The 22,889-nt window shown below is 39.8% G+C and overlaps 1 protein-coding gene across 1 annotated transcript in view; it reads left to right on the top strand.

Moving 5' to 3' along the window:
- LOC140234664 (adenylate cyclase type 10-like) overlaps positions 1-22,889 on the top strand; it is a 96,489-nt gene that overhangs the window by 67,610 nt on the left and 5,990 nt on the right. Inside the window, exons 5-19 of the mRNA XM_072314696.1 lie at positions 51-262; positions 1,448-1,493; positions 3,503-3,546; positions 4,620-4,715; positions 6,755-6,905; positions 8,529-8,560; positions 12,964-13,082; positions 15,187-15,263; positions 15,789-15,969; positions 18,979-19,022; positions 19,475-19,652; positions 20,287-20,479; positions 21,175-21,379; positions 22,166-22,331; positions 22,617-22,789. Coding sequence (XP_072170797.1) covers positions 51-262; positions 1,448-1,493; positions 3,503-3,546; positions 4,620-4,715; positions 6,755-6,905; positions 8,529-8,560; positions 12,964-13,082; positions 15,187-15,263; positions 15,789-15,969; positions 18,979-19,022; positions 19,475-19,652; positions 20,287-20,479; positions 21,175-21,379; positions 22,166-22,331; positions 22,617-22,789 — 1,917 coding nt within the window. The remainder of the gene's footprint in view (positions 1-50; positions 263-1,447; positions 1,494-3,502; positions 3,547-4,619; positions 4,716-6,754; positions 6,906-8,528; positions 8,561-12,963; positions 13,083-15,186; positions 15,264-15,788; positions 15,970-18,978; positions 19,023-19,474; positions 19,653-20,286; positions 20,480-21,174; positions 21,380-22,165; positions 22,332-22,616; positions 22,790-22,889) is intronic.

Genomic DNA, 22,889 nt, shown 5'->3' with positions numbered 1-22,889 from the left:
TTATTAACATCTTTGTCTGCTGGGTTCAACTTTACAAACACCCGCCACAGCCCTGTCTGTTGGTCCCATCTCCATCACGTACGTCGGCAGCAACTCATGTCGGCACTACAGCACCAGCGGGCCGGCCGTCATCGACGCCAACAGGACCGAGAAGCGCTGCAGTCGAGGCAGCATCGTGCTCAGCCCAGGAGCGTGGGAGGCCTGCCCCGACAGGTCCGGTTTGACGGCGGAAGAAATCCCCAGTGGCGACAACGAGATGAAGGTTTGTTTAAACTTCTCAAAAGAAACCTCATAGAGTTCTTCAGATTTGTCCACGATCAATTTGTTGGTTTTTCTCCTTATGGCAAAATAAACACAAAAAATGGATGTGCAAGAAAATAAAAGATGAATTTATGCGAGTGACTGTTAGGTGAAAAAACCCGCTCGTTATTAAAAGTAATTAATGTGCCGTGAAAGCAAAACAAGAAGAAGCAATAGCTTAAAGAGCCCAGCTAGTTGACAATAAATGCATGGCGAATATTTTCTTCCCAAAGCGGACTCGATCTCGAAGGCAGGTCAGCTCAAGTCATGCTTTGGATATTGCTTCCAAGAAGAAGAGAAAATGCAAAAGAAATCAAAAACAAGTGATGACGTTGGTTCCATGACATTTGCTCCTGCGACAGTTGCTCCCATGATAATATATTCTGCACGCTAAAGCCAAACATAAAAACCTACCCACAAAAATAATACAGGAGCGATTGTCGCGGGAGCAGATGTCATGCCGGTGACGTTATCTGTAGAATGGTGTTTAGACTTTGGTGAGGGTATGTTGCGATGTATGGCCATAGACTCCAAATATTTCATTAAAACTGCACCCCTTAATTCCTCCCAGAATTATACAAGTGTCAATGTGCATATGTATATTCTCTTTTATTCCAAGTGGTGTTCACTTCCTACGCAGCTAGAGCATGAGACGCGTGGATAGGATATGATGTTTCCATAGTTGAAAATATTTTGTTCTATGACATGGAGTGGGCGGAAATTACTCACACACGTCCTTTCCCCCACAAAAATATTATCATCAGCAACCAATTTTCATGAGAAGTCACAACGCAACTGCTAAATTGTCATGCTGAATCATCCATGGCATTTCTGCTGATAACTCCTATTCTTGTTTAGAATTTACCAGGCAGTCTTCCACTAAGTATGATATAATTATAGTACAGTACTGTCAGAATTAGATTTTCCTGAATAAATTAAGAGACAGAAAAACGGGAGGATTTTGAAAGCACACCTGGGGAGAATACTATCCATTTGTAATATTTTCTATGTATAAATATCTCTTTGTCCATCTTTAAATACATACACGTACATACTGATGTCATCATTTATGCAACATCAATCTATGATGGTTACCATGGCAGCGGTATTATGGACACTATCTTTTTTTTTTTTTTTCATTCAACAGTTGTTGGCGGTGGACAGAGGCTGGGCGGACAAAGAGCTAAGTTCGGGTAAGATACCACATTTTATTCGTTTGCTTCCTGTCATGTATCGATATGATGCAAGATGTATTTTCTGTATAAATATAAGAAATCCTCCTCTCTACAACATGTGTCGAGTATGTTGGAATTCCCCATAGGCCTAAGTGATTTTTGTAATAGTGTCATGTTTGCTTATAGCGTTACGTGAAACCGAAATTCATTGTAATAGGCCGCTTTGCTAATGCACCCAACTTAAAGGGATTGCATAGTTTTGGTTGAGACCTGGCTTCAGGTTTGAGAAATGAGAAACCTCTAATGGAATATGAAAGAGCATGTAATGCCAAGAGGAATTTCAACGTTTATTTGGGGACATTTGGTTTTGAAATGGAGGAGATATCCAGAACAAAACGATACTAATAAAAGTTGGTACCCACCTTTTTTTTTAGGATAGCCTTGTTTTACTTCATTTGGATATCTCAGCCATTTCAAAACCGATTTTCATGAAATAAACTTTGGATTCCTTGTAGAATTATATGCTCTTTAACTTTTCATAAGTAGTTACGTATCTTGCAAGAAGTTAAAAGCTCAATCTTCATCTCCGCAAATAGTATACCATCCTTTTAATAGATATAATTCCCTCGAAAACATGGTAGAGATCTATCATCATGGTAGAAATCAATTATTCACCTGATGCTCCTGTAGAAAAGATGCTGCTGTCTTAGCTCCAATTTGCATGCACACATTGTCGCTATAATAGCCAGCAGGACTCCGGTTTTTCGGTTGCTTAGGGCAAACTGTGTGGCCATCATGCACTTCATGAAAATAATATATGTTGGTCAACTAGTCTTTTCGTTATACTACTCGAGAATTCAGTTTCAGACCGTGCACCAGGATATGCCCGATGCTATTTATACGTGAATACCTCTTGGCTTTTGTGGTTGACTACTCACCACACAAGGTGATGACTAGTGTGGTCTCAACGCATCGCGTTGGTCATCCTGATACTAATCATAAGAAAACTGAATGACGGTTCGTGTTGCATTATCATGCTTGCTACGGAGCATCATATTCATGCTGTCACTTGTTTTATCCACCTTTGTTTTTAGAGTAAAGTCATTAAAAATTGGAAGATTAAAGTCAGATCTTCATTATCGTTTGATAAACGCTCATGTTTGTGAGACAGGGGGTTTGGAAGTTTAAGCCTGGTATATTGAAAAAAAAAAAAGTTGCTTCAAATCCGGTATGGTTTACTCATACGTAGCATCAGGTGTGTGAAAGTCACAGTTCATAGAAGTTTTGGTTTTTGTGTCAAACGATTTGAAAGTAATTTCACTCTTGTCGTAATTCATCAACACATTGATATGTAATATCTACAATTTTTTTTTTTCCAAGTTGGCAAGACCAAACCACATCATCTAAAATGCATTACTCTGCATGCACTCCCGGTGAAAGTCTAGTCGGCATCCTTCAATGCACATTCACTGCGTGCGGGGATATTTCTCCCCGGTCTTCACATCTCACCAGCCATACAAACTCAGCAATGGAGACATACACTGACAGACACACTGACACACATACACGCGCATGGTATTATGACTAGAATACGATACAATCATGCATTCATATAGTCCACACATTCAAAGCGAACTCTTCACCACCGTCGTACGCACACACACACACACACACGCACACACACACACACACACACACACGCACACACGCTTTTTAACGGTATTCTTTGTTTGAATTTCATTCCATAAAATCAGGCTTATTTTCACAATGAAATCATTATGACCCACAGTAAGTGAATTCTCACTCGCGCTGCTGAAATTTAACATACAGTACAAGATACCGGTATGTATTTTTTTTTTATTTGCACACACACACACGCACGCACGCACACGCACACACAAAAGACAACCCGCCCACGCACATCTTTCATCCCTCTATAGCTTCTTGCCTTGCCCTTCGTCCTTTTCTCCATCGAAGACATTTCGCCATTGTTAATCTAAGCACACTTCCTTTGTCAACTTTCGCAGTACGCAAGGATTCCAAGGCGCCCAATTCAAGAAAGGCTGGACAGGTAATACCAATGGCTGCAATCTGTTGTTAACTGTTGTCGATTTTTTTTTCTCCATTTTTTTCCTCCTCAATCAAGCTTTAAGTGGTAAAGATATGCCTATATACCCAAAGAAGCAAAGAGCAACGTTTATCACATAAACATAGCATCACATAAGTTATAATTCAGCATTAACTGTGAAATTCTGGACGAGGAGAAAATAAAACCGAATGATTATTTTACAATTTCTAGACCTCATCCATCAAAAATTCAACTGAATATCACACCCACAAGTCAGTTGAGACCAGTCTCATGTTCTTTGTCAGTTTTATAGAATTGAGCTCATATATTCTAGATCTGAAGTGTGTGTCCCTTGAGTTTGCAATTGAGAGGAAGAAAATCCCTATAATTTGTAAACCATCAAAGTGTCAATCTAACTGCATACACACCAGTATGCCGTCCGGGTGTCGAATGGCGTGGATCAAATTCAAACTAAATCTACCCTTCTTGAGTCTTGAGTCTTCTTGAGACTCATGTTCAATGATCAGTATAAGTTTGATGACGAGATAGATGAGCGGGTCATAAGGCTAGTTATCGACTGTGCAAAGCTAAGCATTAATGAATGTTACCTTCTGAATAGTTATAGCAAACGAAAGCTGGGGTATAGGGGTCTATAATGGAATCATTCTTCCCTATAATACAACGGACATAAAATCTCAGTGAGAGTGGTATAAATGCCTCAAAATATTTTCTCCGTTCTAAGCCTCATCCACCCCTGATCAAAGGAATGTATTATGAATGCATGGTATACACATGCCTTAGATAGTTATTGTTTTAATATCTTTTTTAAAAAGATCAGTTTAACTATGGAGCCATTAAAAAGTCTGAACAAACAAATAATTATGTAATCAACACACAATAGGGTTTTAAATCTTTAGGCAAGTATTCTAAATGTTCCATAAGATATCGTCGGTTGTGTATATATTATTCTGGCTAATACGACTATCTTAGTTTATTTCTTTGTGTGTGGACATTTTCTTGCTAACACACATCGGGTCTTAATTTGACTTGTAATCATGTTTCTCCTTCTGACACAGAGAATAGAGCTGCACCCAAGAATACGACAAATCAAGACGAGTTCCGTTCATAGATGTAAGATGCGACCTTTCATCGCTCCACCTGTACTAAGCAAGGTAGGTGGGACAATCACCTTTTTGCCACTCTCGCTCTGCCTTATTCAAGGTGAGGGACGCGAGCGCTTTATCATGAACCTGGAGAAAAGAAAAATGTAGAAAAGATTTACTAATTTGATGAGTCCGATGAGAGAGAACAATCATACGAGGCAGTATAGCTTTTCCTTACCTCATTCATCCCAAGATAACATTTCCTTATCTATCAATAAGTAGTTTGTTTTGATCGCATCTCCCCGTGTACTTCGCTTTGCAAGTTAGACATAATATGATTTCGTCCAGATTCACCTGGGTGAGAAATTCTGCTTTCTAATTGTTCTTGAAGATAAGAAATTAATTTAAGATACTCGGATGATGTGTTTCTCATCATAAACTTGAACGCCGCCGTGTGTCTAGATATAGGACACAGTTATAACAAATACGCTTTCGAAACCCTCAAGTTGTTTACAAACTAGAGCTTTATTGCTTCCTCAATAGAAGCGTTGAATCCACTCGCCGCGCGGTGAACTAATCATCTTCTTGTTTGGCCATTCAGCGCTGCTGAACGCGTGTCAATGTCAAACTAATGAACGGACTGGCACTACGTATATAGGCAGCACTCACTCACAAAATACAAGTTCAGGAAATGGCGAGTGTCCTGTTACTTCCCCAAACACGGATGCCCGCTTGACCTCCCATCCATCACGGGTCTCCAGTTTATCCCGGCCGGAACATGTGGCGATGGACTCGCGCCAGGCGCTGGCGTCGAGTCTTGGCAGATGATAGTATGAGATCAGGTTTATTTACTGCCGGTCGTTGCTATTTTCGTTGTGCGTTTTAATTTTCGTTTTTCTGTCATAATCTAATCCTCTGTGTGAGTGTTATTTTCTCTTTTAAAGTGACTGCATAAAACGTCGGGATTGATTTATGATCGCAAATACACAAACCATGCGCCGTACAGCTGCCATTCTCCATGGAGCAATTAAGTCCATACAGCTTTTTTTTTATTGCCTGATTTTGCTGTTTTATTTTTTTCCGATCTCGTGTTACACTCGTTTTATTTTATCTTAATAAATATAATTTCAAACGAAATGGGTCCATGTAGGACTGGGAAATAAGAGTCAAAGTTGTGTGGTGTGGTCATCATACAGATATCGCCAGCCAAATCAAACTGTACTACTGCAATAGAACCACCTACTCGAGAGGGGGCGTGGTAGACGCCCCTTCCACCATCGCCCGCCCGCGATTACAAAACATCCTTCATATTGTGTCCTGAAGTGAGCAGATGACGATATAGCAAGTATTGGCTGCTGCCAATATAGATAACATTAATATGGATAGCCCAACAGTGAAAGAGGATAAGAAAGTAAGTGACTGCGGCCCTGGTAAAGAGAAATGTTAATCCGTACGAGGTATCTAATGCAGAAAAAGAAAATAGTACGTGCTTTTACGATTAATCGTATACCATATGCGAGTACAATGCATGAGTGCCCGGGATGACTTTACAGTGGGCTGAGTTTTGGCATATATTTTTACATTGTGCGTCTTGTCTCATGTGGACCTCCACAGAGTGTAATCATAATAAGCCTAATGATGATGATGATGATGATGGTGAAGACAAGAACAACAACAACAACGACAACAACAACAACAACAATAATAATAATAATAATGATAATAATAATAATAATGATAATAATAATAATAATAATAATAATGATAATGATAATGATAATAACAATAATAATAACAACTACATCGCCTCATTCACCCCGGGTAGCATCTTTAGCATATAACGTGCCCTGAGGGATCTGCCATTATTATTACCCCTGCAGCGCACTCTGGCGTTGCAAGGTACATGTATACATATACCTGGCTCGAGCGGGACTTCGTGATCAAAAACGTTTCGTCTAAGGATCGACGTAGGCGCTTTGCACGACTCGAACTCTGGACTCTCCGTTTTGAAAGCCAAAAGCCTCATCCACTGTACCATATCAATGCCACATTCTATATATCATCTTGCAAATGAAAGTAATGATATACTGATGCGTTATTTTTCGCAGTTCGACGAGCACCAGTCGCTGGACTACCTTTGCGAGATGAGAGAGGTCACCGTGGTCTTCATCAGCCTCCATCTCGACGCCGCCCACGAACACTCGTCCTGCCTCCAAGCCGTCTACGACAAGATTCACACCTCCGTCTCCCAGTTCCAAGGTACGAGACGAGCCAGCATGCTTATTCGTTTATAGCAGCCCCTATAAGAATCACTTAGATATTAAAATTAGTCAAGAGGCTTTTGGAAACAATGTTATAACGAACAAACATGGTCAAACCACATGAACGATAACATTGTGTTTTATGTATTATATATATTTTTATTTGTATACATTGGCAGAGGTATTTATAAGTCGACTGCCAGGAATGTTCTATGACACAGATGTGGATTTTTCATCATTATTTATATAACATTTACCTCATATATATATATATATATATATATATACATATATATATATATATATATATTATATATATTCAATTATCAGTGAAATGTTTTCACTTAATGGACAGGGTAATGAGTACTACCATCTGACAACCCTCTTTCCCTAATGAACAAAATAGCATGTTTAAAGATAATTAGCACTCGGGTTGATTAGGTGCATCATAGTTCTGCTGGACAAGCCTTTACAAAGGAATTGACTACAAAAACAAAAACAAAAACCGGGGCAACCACCAAAGTTGTCATGGTGAATTCTTTGCCACTGTACGAAGAGTGCATTGCATTTCGATGCATCAAAGCTGGGAGGTATCTCTATACCTCTTTGATCAAAGCTGAAGTCAAACCAGACAACTTAGCAACGCTTGTCAGCGCGCACAATGAAGAAAGCATTGTTAACTACAGAAAACGTGCAGCAAGTGCAGTAGCTAGCGCAGAGCCGTGGCAGCCTTGAAAACATGAATTCACATTGATCAAAATTAATGTTGGATTACTCTTAATGATATTATACTGAGATGCATGTAATGTACGGCGCTCTCGAACCTTTTTCGTCATACAATCCGTAACTAGCATGCAGTCAAGTCTACGCCAGAATGATGCATGGATGCGCCTCTGCCATACGTACCATGCTTTCATGGTTTTTCATTCTTTTGTATCAATTTCTTCGCTGCAAGATGCCACGGCATTACTCTGTTGTCTGCCGTTTGCACGCCATACTGCACATCGGTGTGTATACCTCTTTCTCTGCCATCCTCACCTCCCCCTGTCTCTCCCTCCTCTCCCGTCTCCACCTGCCTCGCTACCCCTCCCCCTCCCCTCTGTCCCCCTCTCTCTCTCCCCTCTGTCTTTCTGTCTATCTCTGTCCGTCTGTCTGTTTGTCTGTCTGTCTGTCTCTCTTTCTCTCTTCCTCCATGGAGTCTGGAGATGGTTTCGCTTCACTTTTTGCCGCCATTAAGAGGAGGTATTATTATTATTGAGTCTAAGGATGAGACGAGAGAGCGACAAAAGGCTCGGGCCACTGCTCTGCGCGAGAAAATGTCAAGGTTACCGTTTCTTTCACACCACCCTGCCTCCTCTGACGCAGACAATCTGACAAGTGGCGATTTGCGAAAAAAATAAGAGAGAAAATAGACTCCTTCCTTTATTTCTATTCTTTTTCTTATTATGTACCAATGAATCCGGACTTCGATTTCAAATAGAAATTACTTAACCTGTTTATCTTTTCTAAGTCCGAGATCTTTCGCTCAATCTGGTTGGAAATTTGTTCGTCTTTTGTCCTGCATGCTAACTGTTAACCAAGCTCAAAAAAGGTCGTTCTGTCATTTCTGCTCTGTTCACAGGGATGATCAACAAAATCTTCGAATTTGACAAGGTAAGCTTATCTCATTTCTGTTGTCCGCACGAATATAAAAGCAATTCTAATGTATTTATCTAGTCATTTATTTGCTTTCTTTATATTATCCTTCCGGGTTGGCCTATCTAGTTGTACAAAACTGCCTTCCAAAGGCGCCCTGCAGTTTTACATGAATTTATACATCATGAAAACACAAGGAACATTATCATTATGCACATGAATTACACAAATAAAGTTTTCAACAATAGAGTGTGAATCAAGCAATGTATCATGCAAATACAAAGTGTGCAAATACAAAGTCAAAATATCAAATACTATACAGTAAAAGTGGGAAGAAATTCAGATATCTGCATGAACTCAGCAAAAGCAGAAAAAAAAGAAGATAAGAAACCAATCTGCATTCATTGAATGCGCACAGACATGCGCACTTCTTCCGCTCAAACTTTTCTGAACACATACTGAAGCTTTACATTATGGAGGGGCGTGCAATTCTTGACATTACGAGGGATTGCATTATACAGGATGGCGGCAACTACTAAGTAATGAATACGCATTCAGAGGCTCGAAAGTTCTGAACAGCAAGTAATTCAAACCCGACTCTGCAGAAGTTACTTGTCTGATTATAATAATAAACACACATGTAACATAATATCATTGTTACATGTGTGTTTATTACTGATACTTTTCTATGTTTCACTCATTACGAATGAAGAACACTGCCATACAAATATTTCATTTTTTTTCAGTATGACACAATGTGATCAAAATGTTTTCATGCCATGAAAACGTTTGTTTGTTTGTTTGTTTGTTTGTTTGTTTGTTTTTGTTTGTGCATATATCCATTTTCGGGTTCTTTTGGGGTTGTGCGCTGTAAGAGCAATACGGTTATTTTTTTTTTTACTTTGTGTTTGTTTATTTGTTTGCATATTTGTTTGTTTGCGTGTACCTTTGTTTTAGTATTACTGGTAGCAGCGATACACACACACACACACACCCACACACACATGGATGCAATTTATAGGCATTATATTCATTTATGATGTGTATATATGCATCACTGTTGAGGCGGCTGTATAATGCGCAGATTGTACAAAAATAGATAGATAGATAGATAGACAGATAGACAGACAGACAGACAGACAGACAGACAGACAGACAGACAGACAGACAGACAGATATTCTACCCAGTCAAGTACCGTAGTTTGAGAATATATAAGGAGGGAGGGACTAGTTTGGGGAAGAGGAGGAGGGTAAAATGTCTAGCTGCACAGGAGTCTGGAAAATTCAAGGGTCCCATTGAATTTCCCAGGGCCGCTATTGATTTGATTCGCTCTTGTCCACCCTCGTTTCCGCAGGGTATCATCATGCGAGAATGACGCAACCCTTAAGCTTACCAGACGATTTTATTTTGAACACACAGCGTCCCTAGGTCCCTAGGCATTATCGAAAGCAGTCATAGGCCGTTAAAGACTTTTTAAATGGAATTAAATATCTGTTGAAGCAGAAGAAAAGTGATTAGCAAAAAAAAAAAACAACAACAAAAGCACACTACTCAGATTCCGTAGATTTGATAAGAACAAAAATGAATTCATGTCATGCTGTTGCAGGATGATTAATGTATTTGATGGTCTTATCAACAAAAAAAAAAAAAAAAAAGAAAAAAAGCTCTTGATGTGTATTGCAGCATAGACATCTTTTGTCGTTGCCGAAATAACGATGTGCCCGAAAAGCATGACGCTGTGAAAAATAGAGTGTCGGGTGTTGTGATATAAGTAAACAATCGCAGTAGCCTTAGTTAAACTTTAGCAGGGCAATCTAATCAATTTGATTAATTAGCTCATATGGTATCATCATCATCATCATCATCATCATCATCATCAGCATCAGCATCAGCATCATCATCATCATCATCATTATCATCATTGTCGATATGATTGTTATAATCAATATTATAATTATCATTAGTAGTAACAGCCGTGTTATTGTTATGATTATTTTCATCATGTCATAGTTATGATATCAACTTCCACTGTGCGCCAAGTCGTGATAATTCCTGTCTTGGGAATAGTTTCAAGTTGGTATTAGGCTGCATTGCTTTATCGTCATGATAATTTTCAAAATCAACTATCAACCAATCATCAGCTTTCACTAGCTGATGAACACGTGAGCTGGAGGGTCAAGATGTCGCATGCACTTTCAAGCGGCTGCTTGATGACACCTTGTCACAACAAGAGAACCCTCTCCCCCCCCCCCCCCCTCCATCTTTCTCTGAAAAAAAAAAAAAAGATACCCACTATGTCCACTCCTGATGAGGTAGATTTATCTGTGTGCCATCACTTCTAGAGCAGCACGCCACACCATTCATCAATTCACCTGCTGTTGATCTCAGCTCTCCCCCTCTCTCACACAACACTCTCATTCCACCCATTCCAGCCGGTACACCTCGCGTCATCACGCGTGTCCATTCATAATCGTTATCGAGAAATCCGTGCAATCCTTCCTCTCTGACTCTAACCTCTCATCTCTTCTTCGTGCATTCAATCTCCGTCTCGCATGTCTGTCTGTCTGTCTATCTGTGTGTATTTCTTTCACTCTATATATCTATCTCTATCTCTCTGTCTATATATCAATCTATATCTATCTATTTATCTATCTTTACACACGTATGTGTGCAACCCTTTAAATGTAAATGTATATACAAACTACACAAATGTATAAAGATATAATATATATATATATACATATATACGTAGTATACCAGAGATGTCTCTTCCACCACCCTGTATATATATATATATATATATATATATATATATATATATATATATATATATATACATAGGGTCTATGACATACACACGTGTTATACGTGTAATCAGATAGAGGAGAGAGGGAGAGAGAACTAGATATCGAACTTTATTACTGTATCGCTTATATCTGTCTGTCAGTGTATGTTTTCTCTTCTTCTGCGTAGCAGACAATCGATTTCAGTCCACTTGTCCAACTTAGCTCTCGAATCTCCGCATCTTTCTTTTAGCGCGCGCTAATGGAATGGAAAAAGGAGAAGTCGTCATATATACGTATTCATTTTTCATTTCTTACCTCCCGTGGGACGCTTTCCCCTACGAGTGTGGCACTATTTCAGAGGACAGGTACATATTTAGAACAGCGGCAAGATTTTATTTCTCCCCCGTGGTAGCGAGTGTATTTGACCGCGCCGATCTTTCCGCTTCCGTCTAGGGGGGAAATGGAAAAACGGATTTGCAGGAGTGGGGGGGGGGGGGGGGGGGGGGGTTGGAGGAGAGACGGTGAAGGGTAACTCGCGCTCTTTCCACTTGACTCTCTGAGTGTCTTCTTCTCCTCTTCTCCCCCTCCTCCTTCTTCTTCTTTCTCTTCTTCTACGATTCCTTCTTTCTCGTCATCTCTCTGGAAGTTTTTTTTTTTCAGTTTTTAGTTTCTTTTCATAGCAGTCTCTTTTTTTCGTCTTTATACAAGTTAGGGGCTAAAGATTGATATCAGGTTCAATTTTCACCTGCTAACACAAGTGATTCTAATGTCTTAGACAGCACATATTATATATTTCGCAACTATTCATTGATAGTTTGGGGAAATTTGTAGGCAAAGTAGAAGACATATCATCCACCGAGATGGAAGCAGGAATCCAGTGTTTCATTGATTAACACTTTACAAATGTCACTTTGATCGCCAGTCTACTTAAACTGAACTATTACTCTCACTGTTGCTTTCACCGGAGGAACTGAGATCAGAGATAGTCTGATAAGTTACCATTAATCAATTGTAGAAAATGGTATAATGGCCACATCGATAATATTGACTTCCAGAAAACCGTCTATTTATCATATAAATGTGTGTGTGTGTGTGTGTGTGTGTGTTTTCTAAGTATAATAGGCCTACTTCATTGTTCATGCGTATATTGATTAACATTGAAGGACGTTGATTCTTCGAAATTCTTGTAATCTATTGTGTACCCTTATGCTTATCTCAGCGGCACAATCTTATTTTTCACACTTTTAAAATGACGGTATATTATACCTGAATATTACCTGGGCATTATACAATGGATTGTGCTTGATCTGAGCTTGCTTTTGTTGTTAGTTGATATGCAAATCACCGTTTGTGAAACAGGTTTGATATAGTATACTATAGCATGTTTTAAGCTCGCGTAATGACAGTTGGAGATAGCACGGATGTCTTTTATGTTGCCTTTGGCATTATTTTCGCAGTCTTACGTCTAATAGTATGATCAGGCGGGCGACTCCTGTGCAATGATAAGATGGATGCACACAAAGCATGAGCTTCTGCGAAAATCAAGAGAAAGAATCAGATATCATGTCAGACAATCAGTCATGCCAGACGACTGTCTATTTTTTTTTCTCTCTCTCTCTTTCTTCGTTTCCAAGGGAACGAGTTTCCTCGTGCTGTTCGGCCTCCCGGGGTTCAAACACGAACACGAGGCGTGTCATGCCGTGCAGTGTGCAGGCCAGATCAAAGATGTCGTCAGCGCCATGATCGAAGTCAAGTACGTACATCTCCCCTCAACGGAAAACGGGTGAAAAAAAAAAAAAAAAAACTCACACAGATGCCAGCACGCAGTTATTCATGTCCCTATACTGATTCAAATTGAAGCACAATTACACGTTCTCCCACCTGTAGAAGCATAGCTAGTCTTTTTTACAGAGCCTTTGATAAGTTTATCGTGGCAAATTCCGGGAATGCTTGTGAGAAAGACAAGGACTTTAGTAGGGGGAGTCTATTTTGACAACCACACCATGTAGCAAGTTCAGGTTGATGAGGATGAATTCTCATTCAAATTTCATCTCACCGGGAGGCTGTGAATTCATACACTCCGTTGCGCCTGAGATTATTTTCCTCTTGTTAGTTCTGCATAGCCACACATACATGTATAGTAGATTTGTTTACGAGATAAACGAGGCTTCTTAACCCGTTGAGGACAGGCTGATTTTGCTGTAACACACATTTACCATATAGACACCTTCTCGAGTATACTAGGGATTAGGTTTCAATGGGTTAAGTTACTTTGAGTTCCCTGGGAAAAGAAAAAGGTTAGAGGCTGGTGGGTGGCGCGAATCAAGTTGATTTATATAAAATACTAAATGATATATGACACAGTCAACATATTCTATATAGTCCACTACATATTTCTGTTCTGAAACTATTAAACTTTATTTAAACTCATGCGTCTACGGGGACGTAGATAACAGGTGCAAGCCGGTAACCATCGACACGATTATCCCCCTGGTGTTGGAATAGCAGGAAGGTGCATAGTCATGTCGAGCCATTAAGAAGTTATTCACATGATTCGTTTTATAGTTCAAGCGCGTGTCCTTGACTCTTTAACGTCCTTCCACATAGGCCTACTATAAGATTTCGTTCGTCTTGTTTCGTGGATACGCGTATTGCTACTCGCTTAAGCTGTAGAAAGTGGTGAAATACACACAATCGCACCAAGGAGCTGACGTACCTCCATCATTTTGTCCATGGTCGTTCAAATGAAATTGAATTGCTGAGCATAAATTCATTTCAAAGGCCTCGCTGAGACTTGCTTTTTTTGTGGAAGAGTAATGATTGTAGCTTCCCAGCGATAGATTAAAAAAAAAAAAAAAACTGGAATGGAGATGGATCTTATTATCTGAGATACATGACTGAGGCAAGATACTATATAAGTAGATAGATGGATGGATAGATAGAAAGATAAATAGATAGTTAATTAGATGGACAGACCAATCGATATCTCGATAGATATAGAGATAGATGGATGGATAGATAATGGATGAAATATATATGCACATATTATAGAGAGAGGTATGAATATATAGCTAGATGGATGGATATACGAGCTATGTACATACACAGTACTGCCCTACTTTGGCAAAAGGAAGCAAGTGACATCGAGTACAAAATCTTGCTACATGAAGAAAATGTGTTTTTGGGTAGGCCCTCCAACATGGAAATTTGTGATGAGAAATAATGTCGGTATTCGTGCAAGTCATATGGTGATGCATTTATGACAATTCCAAGAATTTTGATATTCTCATAGAAACTCATTATTATGTAACTTGCTTCCTTTTGCCAAAGTATTATAGATTTGTAGCAAACATAAAAAAATGGCAAAAGGAAGCAAGCGACAATCATATCATGAGAATGTTACTTGCTTCCTTTTGCCAATTTTTTCATGCAATTTTGTGCACTTGCTTCCTCTTGCCACCCGAATATCTCAGAAATTGGCCAAAATTGTAACTTTGGGATTTTTCAGTTATGCCAAATCAATAAAAAGTCAATACCCATAAAAATGTCACTTGCTTCCTTTTGCCAAAGTAGGGCAGAATACGTGCATACCCCACACGTATATGCATTATTATAGACATTCAGAGAGATGGAGAGATAGAGATGAAAGATGGAAGATAAATGAAAAAGAGAAGCACATAAAGTCCTTCGAAGAGTCCCTAATATTTACGCGTATACTCGTATCATCATGAAGTCATGTCGTGCGAGGTAATACGATGTCATATTGTAACTATTAGTAATTGCTTGAGTATTGACCAATGATTTACGTCAACTTGAAACAAAATTCTATCCATTTGTGATGTTTGCCTTAAATCTAGGCAAATCTCAATCGGTGTGACGACCGGGAAAGTGTTCTGCGGGGTCGTCGGTCACGCGGAGAGACACGAGTACACTGGTGAGTGGGTCCGTGGCTCGAATGTCAAGAAAGATTTTTCGAAAAAGAGCCTGGTTTCTGTGACAAATGTTAAAGTGATATCAAGGTCTTTGGTTGTGCTTTGATCAAGTGTTGTATGTAGTTTCTAGTGAAGGTCCTTAATTATTTGATATAGTGTGCAGTAAAAACTTGAAATAGCTGTTGTGCATACTGTCTTGTTCATAAGCTACACAAGTATAACAAGCGGTATATTATGTTCCAACAAAATTTATAGTAGTAGTAGTAGTAGTAGTAGTAGTAGTAGTAGTAGTAGTAGTAGTAGTAGTAGTACAGTTGTAATAGTAATAGTAATAGTAGTAGTAGTTTTTGTTGGTAATTTTTGTTGTTGTAGTACATGCATACAGCTGTAGTGGTAATGATGACAGTGATTGATGAACATATTTGTGAAAATAGTGGCAGAAGTTGTCTTTAATCTTATTTATTTTTGTCGTTTTTTTATTTTATTTCTTAAACACTTATGCAACTGCATTGTTTTCACAACTGCAGTGATCGGCCCCAAAGTGAACATGGCGGCCCGACTAATGACTCACTACACGGGTAAAGTGTCATGTGACGAAGAGACGAAGAAGAGATCGCGTAACGACTCGCGCGGATTCGTCAGGGTGCCCGACGTCGAGCTAAAAGGGATCGACAACCCCGGCACGCTGTGGGAGTACACGGGGGCAGGGTAGGTCACACACACTTAATGATAGATAACAGTGAACGCTTTTAAAGCACAATAGTGCATCAAAAGAGATGCTTTGGGCGTTTTAATGCTTTAAGGAGACAAAAAAGGGGGTAGTGTTTTAAGTGATTCTCTTTTTTAATGGCATGATAAAACGATAATCTTTCAAGGGACGAAATAGCTATACAAGTAGCCTGTTTGTTCAAGAATCATATCCACTTTCATCTGTTTTCAACATAATGGTCATCGTACAAAACTTGCGATTTCACGGGCTTTCTCTCCGTAGCAACTTTGACTTAACACTTGGTGAAATCGAGTACTAGTATTGTGTGCATGATGGCATAGCTTTGTACCTTTGTAAATTTGATACGATAACGAAAAAAAAAATCGTGATGATAACGAATTGATTCCAATCACATCCTCGTCTTATTAGTGATAAAACCAGTGATTGTCAAAGGAGAAAGAGAAAAAATAAACAAACATTAAAAACCATACATCTTTAGCAAAGAAGGTGGGAAAGGGGAGGAAAGGGCGGAGAGAAAGCACTGACAATGTTATGTTAAAGCCCGCCATCATCGTCAGCTGTCAGGTTAGCGAATGTCGTGGTTTCCTTTCTCATACCTCAGATCCATGTGGGTCCATGGTCCCAGCAGGGAGGTGGAAAGAATCTGGGGAGGGGGTGGGGGGGGGGGGGGGGGTAACAGCAGGAAAGTCACCTCCGTTGATATAGTTCGGAGTATGCATGCTTATGGGGCAAAAAGTACAAACTTTTATTTATTTTTTTTTTTTTACTTGAAAACTTAAAAACACCACAATTCAGACCATCTGAATGGGAATTTGGAGTATACCCGTAGCAGAAACTTTTAAGGCTACTGCTTCGCATATAATCTCCGAAACAATTCATGATTGATATCTGACCCCTGCTACATTTACATATTTCCTACTGGACTTTTGGATACTTCTTCTGAGTTTGAGTACTGAAACAAACAAACAAACAAACAATTTGCCAAAAAGTGTATTTGAATTTTGTAGCCACAATAATTATCGTGTGATAAACTTACATTTGGCGTTTCACCACTGTGCCTTATCGAAGAAATTCAATTTAACTTCATCTTGACGAAGTTGTTGTTTTCTTCTCCGGAGTATCACAATGCAGAGAGAATCTTTGGGTAAGTAAACATCAGTGTTGTGTTGTTTGCTTGAGCCTGCCGCAAGAAACACTTTCTCGTGAATAAACAGCAATTCATACGTCTTCCTAAACTATTTCAAATAGCCGCAGCAATGCAGCAACGCATGCGCACACACACATCTGTAAGGCGTGTGCATTTTTTTAATGCGATGACATCTACAGCAACATAAAGCACTGCCATATATACCAATACTTTCCAGATAAGATGAGCAAGTAAAACATGTACAGGTTATACTTCGCTGTAAACATGCGTTTATCAATTAAAAAAAAAATGAAAAAAAAAAACGGGAACGGAGACATGGATTAGAGAATGACGGCTTCTGAATGCAATTTACTCTCTTTCTTTGCAAGTGGTTTCAAGGGGAGACATTCAGAGAAGCAGGCGTTGTCTTTCATTCATTTCCAGATAGCTCAGTGCTGAAGTAGTGACATCAGGTCATCCCCGACTACCTGGCGGAGTAATCCACGCAGCCTTCTGTTAAAGCCCCAAGAGTTTTGCTTTGAACATAAATGAGACTACTCGGTTAGAGCAAGGACAACCGCGGTATCATCAATCTAAACTAGTGTCAAAGTCTCATTTCCCCCAATTAGACATTAACGATAGCTAATACACCCTGCCGAGAATTTGTCTATTTAATTACAGGTAGAATTCTGCACAAGAGGCTGTACAGCTTCGTTTGTTTGTTAGTATTGTTTTTCTGTAGCGTCTCATTATTTCAATTCCTTGAACTGCTGAACTGCGATCTTGCTTTAATTTTCGCAACTGCTAAATAAGTCTAAGTATTTTCTCTGTGGTGAAGGAGAGTTCAGATACCAATCTGTTCACTTCAATACGGTCATTCATTGTGATTATCAGGAGAAAATTTCAGACTGCAACGCTTGTGACTTTATTTTTGAATGACGTCAGTGCGAGGGAAAAAAAAAACCAGAGGAAGATGGAATTGATAAAGTTCTGTCAGTGATATTCCCAGAATTCGCTTTACGCAATTCCATTCTTTATTTGAATGTGAATTCCATTAATTGTTAGGTAGGGCAAGCCTATGCATCAATGTGGTTTTAAAAAAGGAGTGAATTGCTTTATCCAACTGAGAAAAAGAGAGGTCAATTGAATTAATGTGCATATAGGCTAATTACGAACTTGCTTGTTACAAAATGGCTTATGGAAAGATACACAACATAGCAATGCTTTTAGCAGCTTGATCTCATCAATAGTGTCGTTTCACAATTTCGCTTACCAATAAAGTGAATCGAGTAGAATCAGGTCTTATATTTGAGTATTTTTTGTTCAAATAATCGGTTTTAAAGGGACTGTACAGTACTGGTTGAGGTGGGGATTCATGTTTTGAACATTCCTAAGTGCGATAATAAAAAGCCTCTTATGAAATATGAAAGAGCACGTAATTTTAAGAAGATTCAACGTTTATTTGATGAAAATTGGTTTTCAAATGGCTGAGATATCCCAAAAAGTGCTAATAATAAAAGGCAACATGCCACAACTTTATTAGGATCTCTTTGTTTCACCTTGTTTTTGGATATCTCAATTTTCATCGAATAAACTTTTGATACCCCTTAGAACTGCGTGCTCTTTGACATCTCATAGAGTGGTTTCTGAATATCTCGCAAAACGTTATAAGCTGAATCCTCACCTCGACCAGAACTGTACACACCTTAAACTGAAACAAAAAAAAAAAAATACATAAAAGACCCCAGAAAACTAAGAAAACAGTCACCCATTTGGGTGTTTGGATTCTCTTCTATTTGCACTTTATTCTGATTATGCCATTAACTCTAATTTCTTTTCCTTTTTTCCATCTCCCTTCTAGAAATATCGATAACTCTATTCCCGAATATGGATATCCGCTTCTTGGTAAGTCTATGACGTCTTTTATCTTTGTCTCTTTTGAAAAAAAAAAAAAAAAAAGCTTCAACGCCTCCGAAATGTATGCAGATTTTCGCTACAATATCAAAAAAATACTTGTTTTTGTAATCGTATTTTGCTCCGTTGCGAAAATAATCCCATGTCATTGAATCAATGTTCATTATAGGACTAAATCATCCTGCTATCATCCGGGGGGGGGGGGGGGATTTGTGCGGGTGTTTTGTGAACTGCACTCTAATTTTTAGCTGTGGTAGCACTGAGCGTTAGAACGCCAGTTATTCATGACAAGAAGGGAAACTAAAGATTCATGAAGACATGAGATATATAACTAAATTATTTGTTATATCTTCAAGTGAAGAATTTGTTTGTAATAAGGCGTCTGCTGCTGTTCATGTCTTTTTTGTACGTCTCTTGACCTTTTAACCTTTTCTCTCTGTAAGCGTACGTGGAGGAGTTCGATCGGTGCTGGAAGGCTCTCTGGCACATGTTCTCGACGTCCACACCGACGCCGAGTGTCCACGCCTTGACTAGGTTTATCGTCATCGGCGGTGATCCCGGCGTCGGGAAGACGCGGTTCATGCGAGCCATCATCGACGCCGCAAAGGGCTTGAATATGACGTGAGTCGAAAATCAATATTGAAAACAGATACGATCTTAGCATGTAACAAAGCCCCAGTCTTTGAGGGTGAAATTTCATATTTTGTGATCACCTTTTCTCCCCTTGTAGTCAGGTCGCTTATTGAAATCATGGTTACACGGTGGATAAATCTGAACTTTTTTTTTGTTACTATACTACCTCAGATACATAAACACGGTGCTATTTTCGCGACATGAAACTTTCGCGAATTAGAGCCGACGGTCTTTTTCGCTGCATGATACTTCCGCGAATTGTCACTGGCATTCAATGCGTTGTTTAGAATCGTGCGCATTTTGCATTCGCGAATCTTGGCTCCTCGCGAAATTTTCTGCAAAATGAAATTCAGCATTTGTACCATGAAATTTAAAACTAAAAAAAAGTGCAGAGGGCTCCTACTCTAATATCAATGAGTAGGTTCTGAGGGATCATCTCTCTAAATTTGGTGCTTTTATCCGCCGTGTAACGGTAATCTTAAAAAATGATAATAATTGGTGCTTTTATCCGCCGTGTAACGGTAATCTCAAAATTTGACGATAAGCGACCTGACTCATTGGTACCTTTATGAAAACGTACGATGTCAGATGACATTATGTTGTGTCTGTCATATTCTTGCAGTGTGATCACCTGTCTACCCAGTCTGGGCCAGTCCAGCACCCCTTACCACACCATCTGCTCCGTGGTGCTCCAGTTACTGGACCTCCAGGAGGTCAGAAGTCCCCAGGAGAGGGAGCAGAGACTCCAGGAGCGATTCGAGGACACCGAACTCTTCTGGCATCTTTGCCTCCTCAACGATCTTCTCGGAATCCAGGTATCGATTTTTTTCATTTCTTCCCCTTTTCCCCATCTCTTCATCTTCTCCTCCTTTTTTTTCTTGTTCCTCTCAATGCTCTTTCTCCTCCATTGTTATGATATTTTCCCCTCTCCGCTCCTCCGCTCCTCTCTTCTTCTTCTTCTTCTTCTTCTTCTTCTTCTTTTTCTATTACTACTTCTTCTTTTTTCCCCTCATTTCTTCCTTCGAGCCTTGTTGTTACTGATGCTCCTCATCCTCCTTTATGATTTTCCTTTGTCTTCCTCTTCATATAGTTCCTCCTCGTCTCTTCTTTCTCCTGTTCCATCTCCTCGTCCTCATCGTTATCATCTTTTCTTCCTCATCATCATTATCTTCCCCATCTCCCCCTCCTCTTTCTTCTTTCTTGATGATAATGATAAGGTCTTATATTCCAGGGTAGCCTCTTCAGTGTTGCCACTGCTCTACCAGAGGGCCCTGCCATTATCATTACCCAAGCATTGCCAGGTACCCATTTTTACACCCGAGTCTAGAGGGACATGGTGGGTAAAAACATCTTGTCCAAGGACGTAAGCACTTCTTTCTTCTTTTTCTTCTTCTCTCCTTTCTGACCCCATTCTTGTTCTTTTCCCTCTTATCCTCTTCTTTCCTCCTGTAAACCCTAGTTTTCTTAGAGATTATCATTGGTAACCTATCCAAACCAATTTCCTACGCAGATTCCAGTGACTGACGAGATTGCCGAACTTTCCCAGCGGGAGCGAACTCGTGCCCGACAGGCCGTGCTCGCCTACATCGTATCGGAGACCATGAACCGCGAGAGCACGGGCACCCTTATCGCCATAGACGACGCACACTACATCGACCAGGACTCGTGGACGTACCTTGAGGCACTGCCGTCGAAACACTGTATCGTGACTTTGGGTACGATCACAAAAATTCCAAGAACACTAACTTTCATTTTAACATTAACTTTGACAGGAATAACGTCAACCAAAACCGTTTCATCTCTGCCTTTTCCTCTGCACCAAACATTTTATCTGAAGCAGTAGTGTACACCTTACAAATAAAGTCAGTGAGAATGTGTGGGAAGACCCAATGACTGTATTTCAAGACGAATAGGGTGAACTAATGATGTCAACGATATCGTCAGTGACGAACGACTAGGAGATAAACCACCTTTAAAAACCGTTCGTCTGATTCTGTAGTCTCGTCCCATGTTCCATTCACTTGCAGCTCATGCACTGACAACTTCGATTCAAAGTAGGCCTAAATTTTATGTCTCAGTCCTCCAACTCCTCAAGTGTGACTTAACAGGACGATAAGACGATGAAGAGATACGCTACTGAACCTTTCATTTTCTCACCGCTGAAGAATAACGTAGTTTGATGTCAAGATTGACCAACTTTCAGACCCATTATTTCTGGATAATTCGGTATTAAAAATACAAAGTTTCCGTGATATAATATATCTAAGCCATCTTTGTGTTTACCCAAGACTTTTCCATCAATGGCTCAACCTTTTCTTGACATTTCAAAACAAAAGAACTTCTAAATCTTTTGAAATGCTGAATGATTTTGAGTTCATGAGCCAACGTCGTCTATGCATGCGCAATCCTCAGGATCGACCAAGTCTGAATTTCTTCGTTCGATTGACCAGCTTTCCCTGATAAGTTTTTTATTTGGTCATGCCCTTCTTCATCCTATCCAGGGATGGGCAACTTTCGGCGGGACGCGGAGATTCCCCCGACGGCCACGCGGATCCTGCAGTCGAAGAACACCATCAACATCAAGCTGCAGGGCCTGGAACCGAGCTGCATGGAGCCCCTGCTCTGCCAGCTTCTTGAGATGGAGAGCGTCCCGAGAGAACTCACCACGTGAGTTATCAAGCTCCATTTTTTTTTTATCGTTGGAAACATCGTGATACGGTGCACTCCCTTTATAACTAATACGGTTATAACAAACACGAATTATTTTCTTTTCGTTACTAGAATCTTCATTATAAGGAGAGGCGTTGGTTTTGTTTGATTTTGTTTTGTTATTACTTTTGTTTCTGGGTTTATTGTTAGTTGATAAATGTTTTGTTTCGTATGAGAGGCCCTGACGAAAACAGTTAAGTTCATGATAAAAGCCTCTGAAACTTTTCGTTTCTTGATGAATAGGATGCTGACGTCACATCAACCGGCTCGCATCAACCCGTCGTGGGTGAAGCAGTGCGTCTACAACATGCTGCACCACGGGCAGCTAGAACTGGACACAACCGGTGATTGTCCCCAGTGTCGAGTTGCTAAAGGTGTGAGGCTCATGGAGCTCGACATACCACCATCATTACGAGGTGAGGAGATCTCTCCTATTTTTTCTCTCCCCTTCTCCCTCCCTGCTCTCTCTCTCTCTCTCCTTCAACCTTTTCCTTCTTCCTCCTTTTTCTTCCTCAA

The sequence above is a fragment of the Diadema setosum genome, chromosome 11 (genome assembly GCF_964275005.1).
Source record: "Diadema setosum chromosome 11, eeDiaSeto1, whole genome shotgun sequence".
Taxonomy (NCBI): Eukaryota; Metazoa; Echinodermata; class Echinoidea; order Diadematoida; family Diadematidae; genus Diadema; species Diadema setosum.
This window is presented reverse-complemented; position numbering and strand designations above follow the sequence as displayed.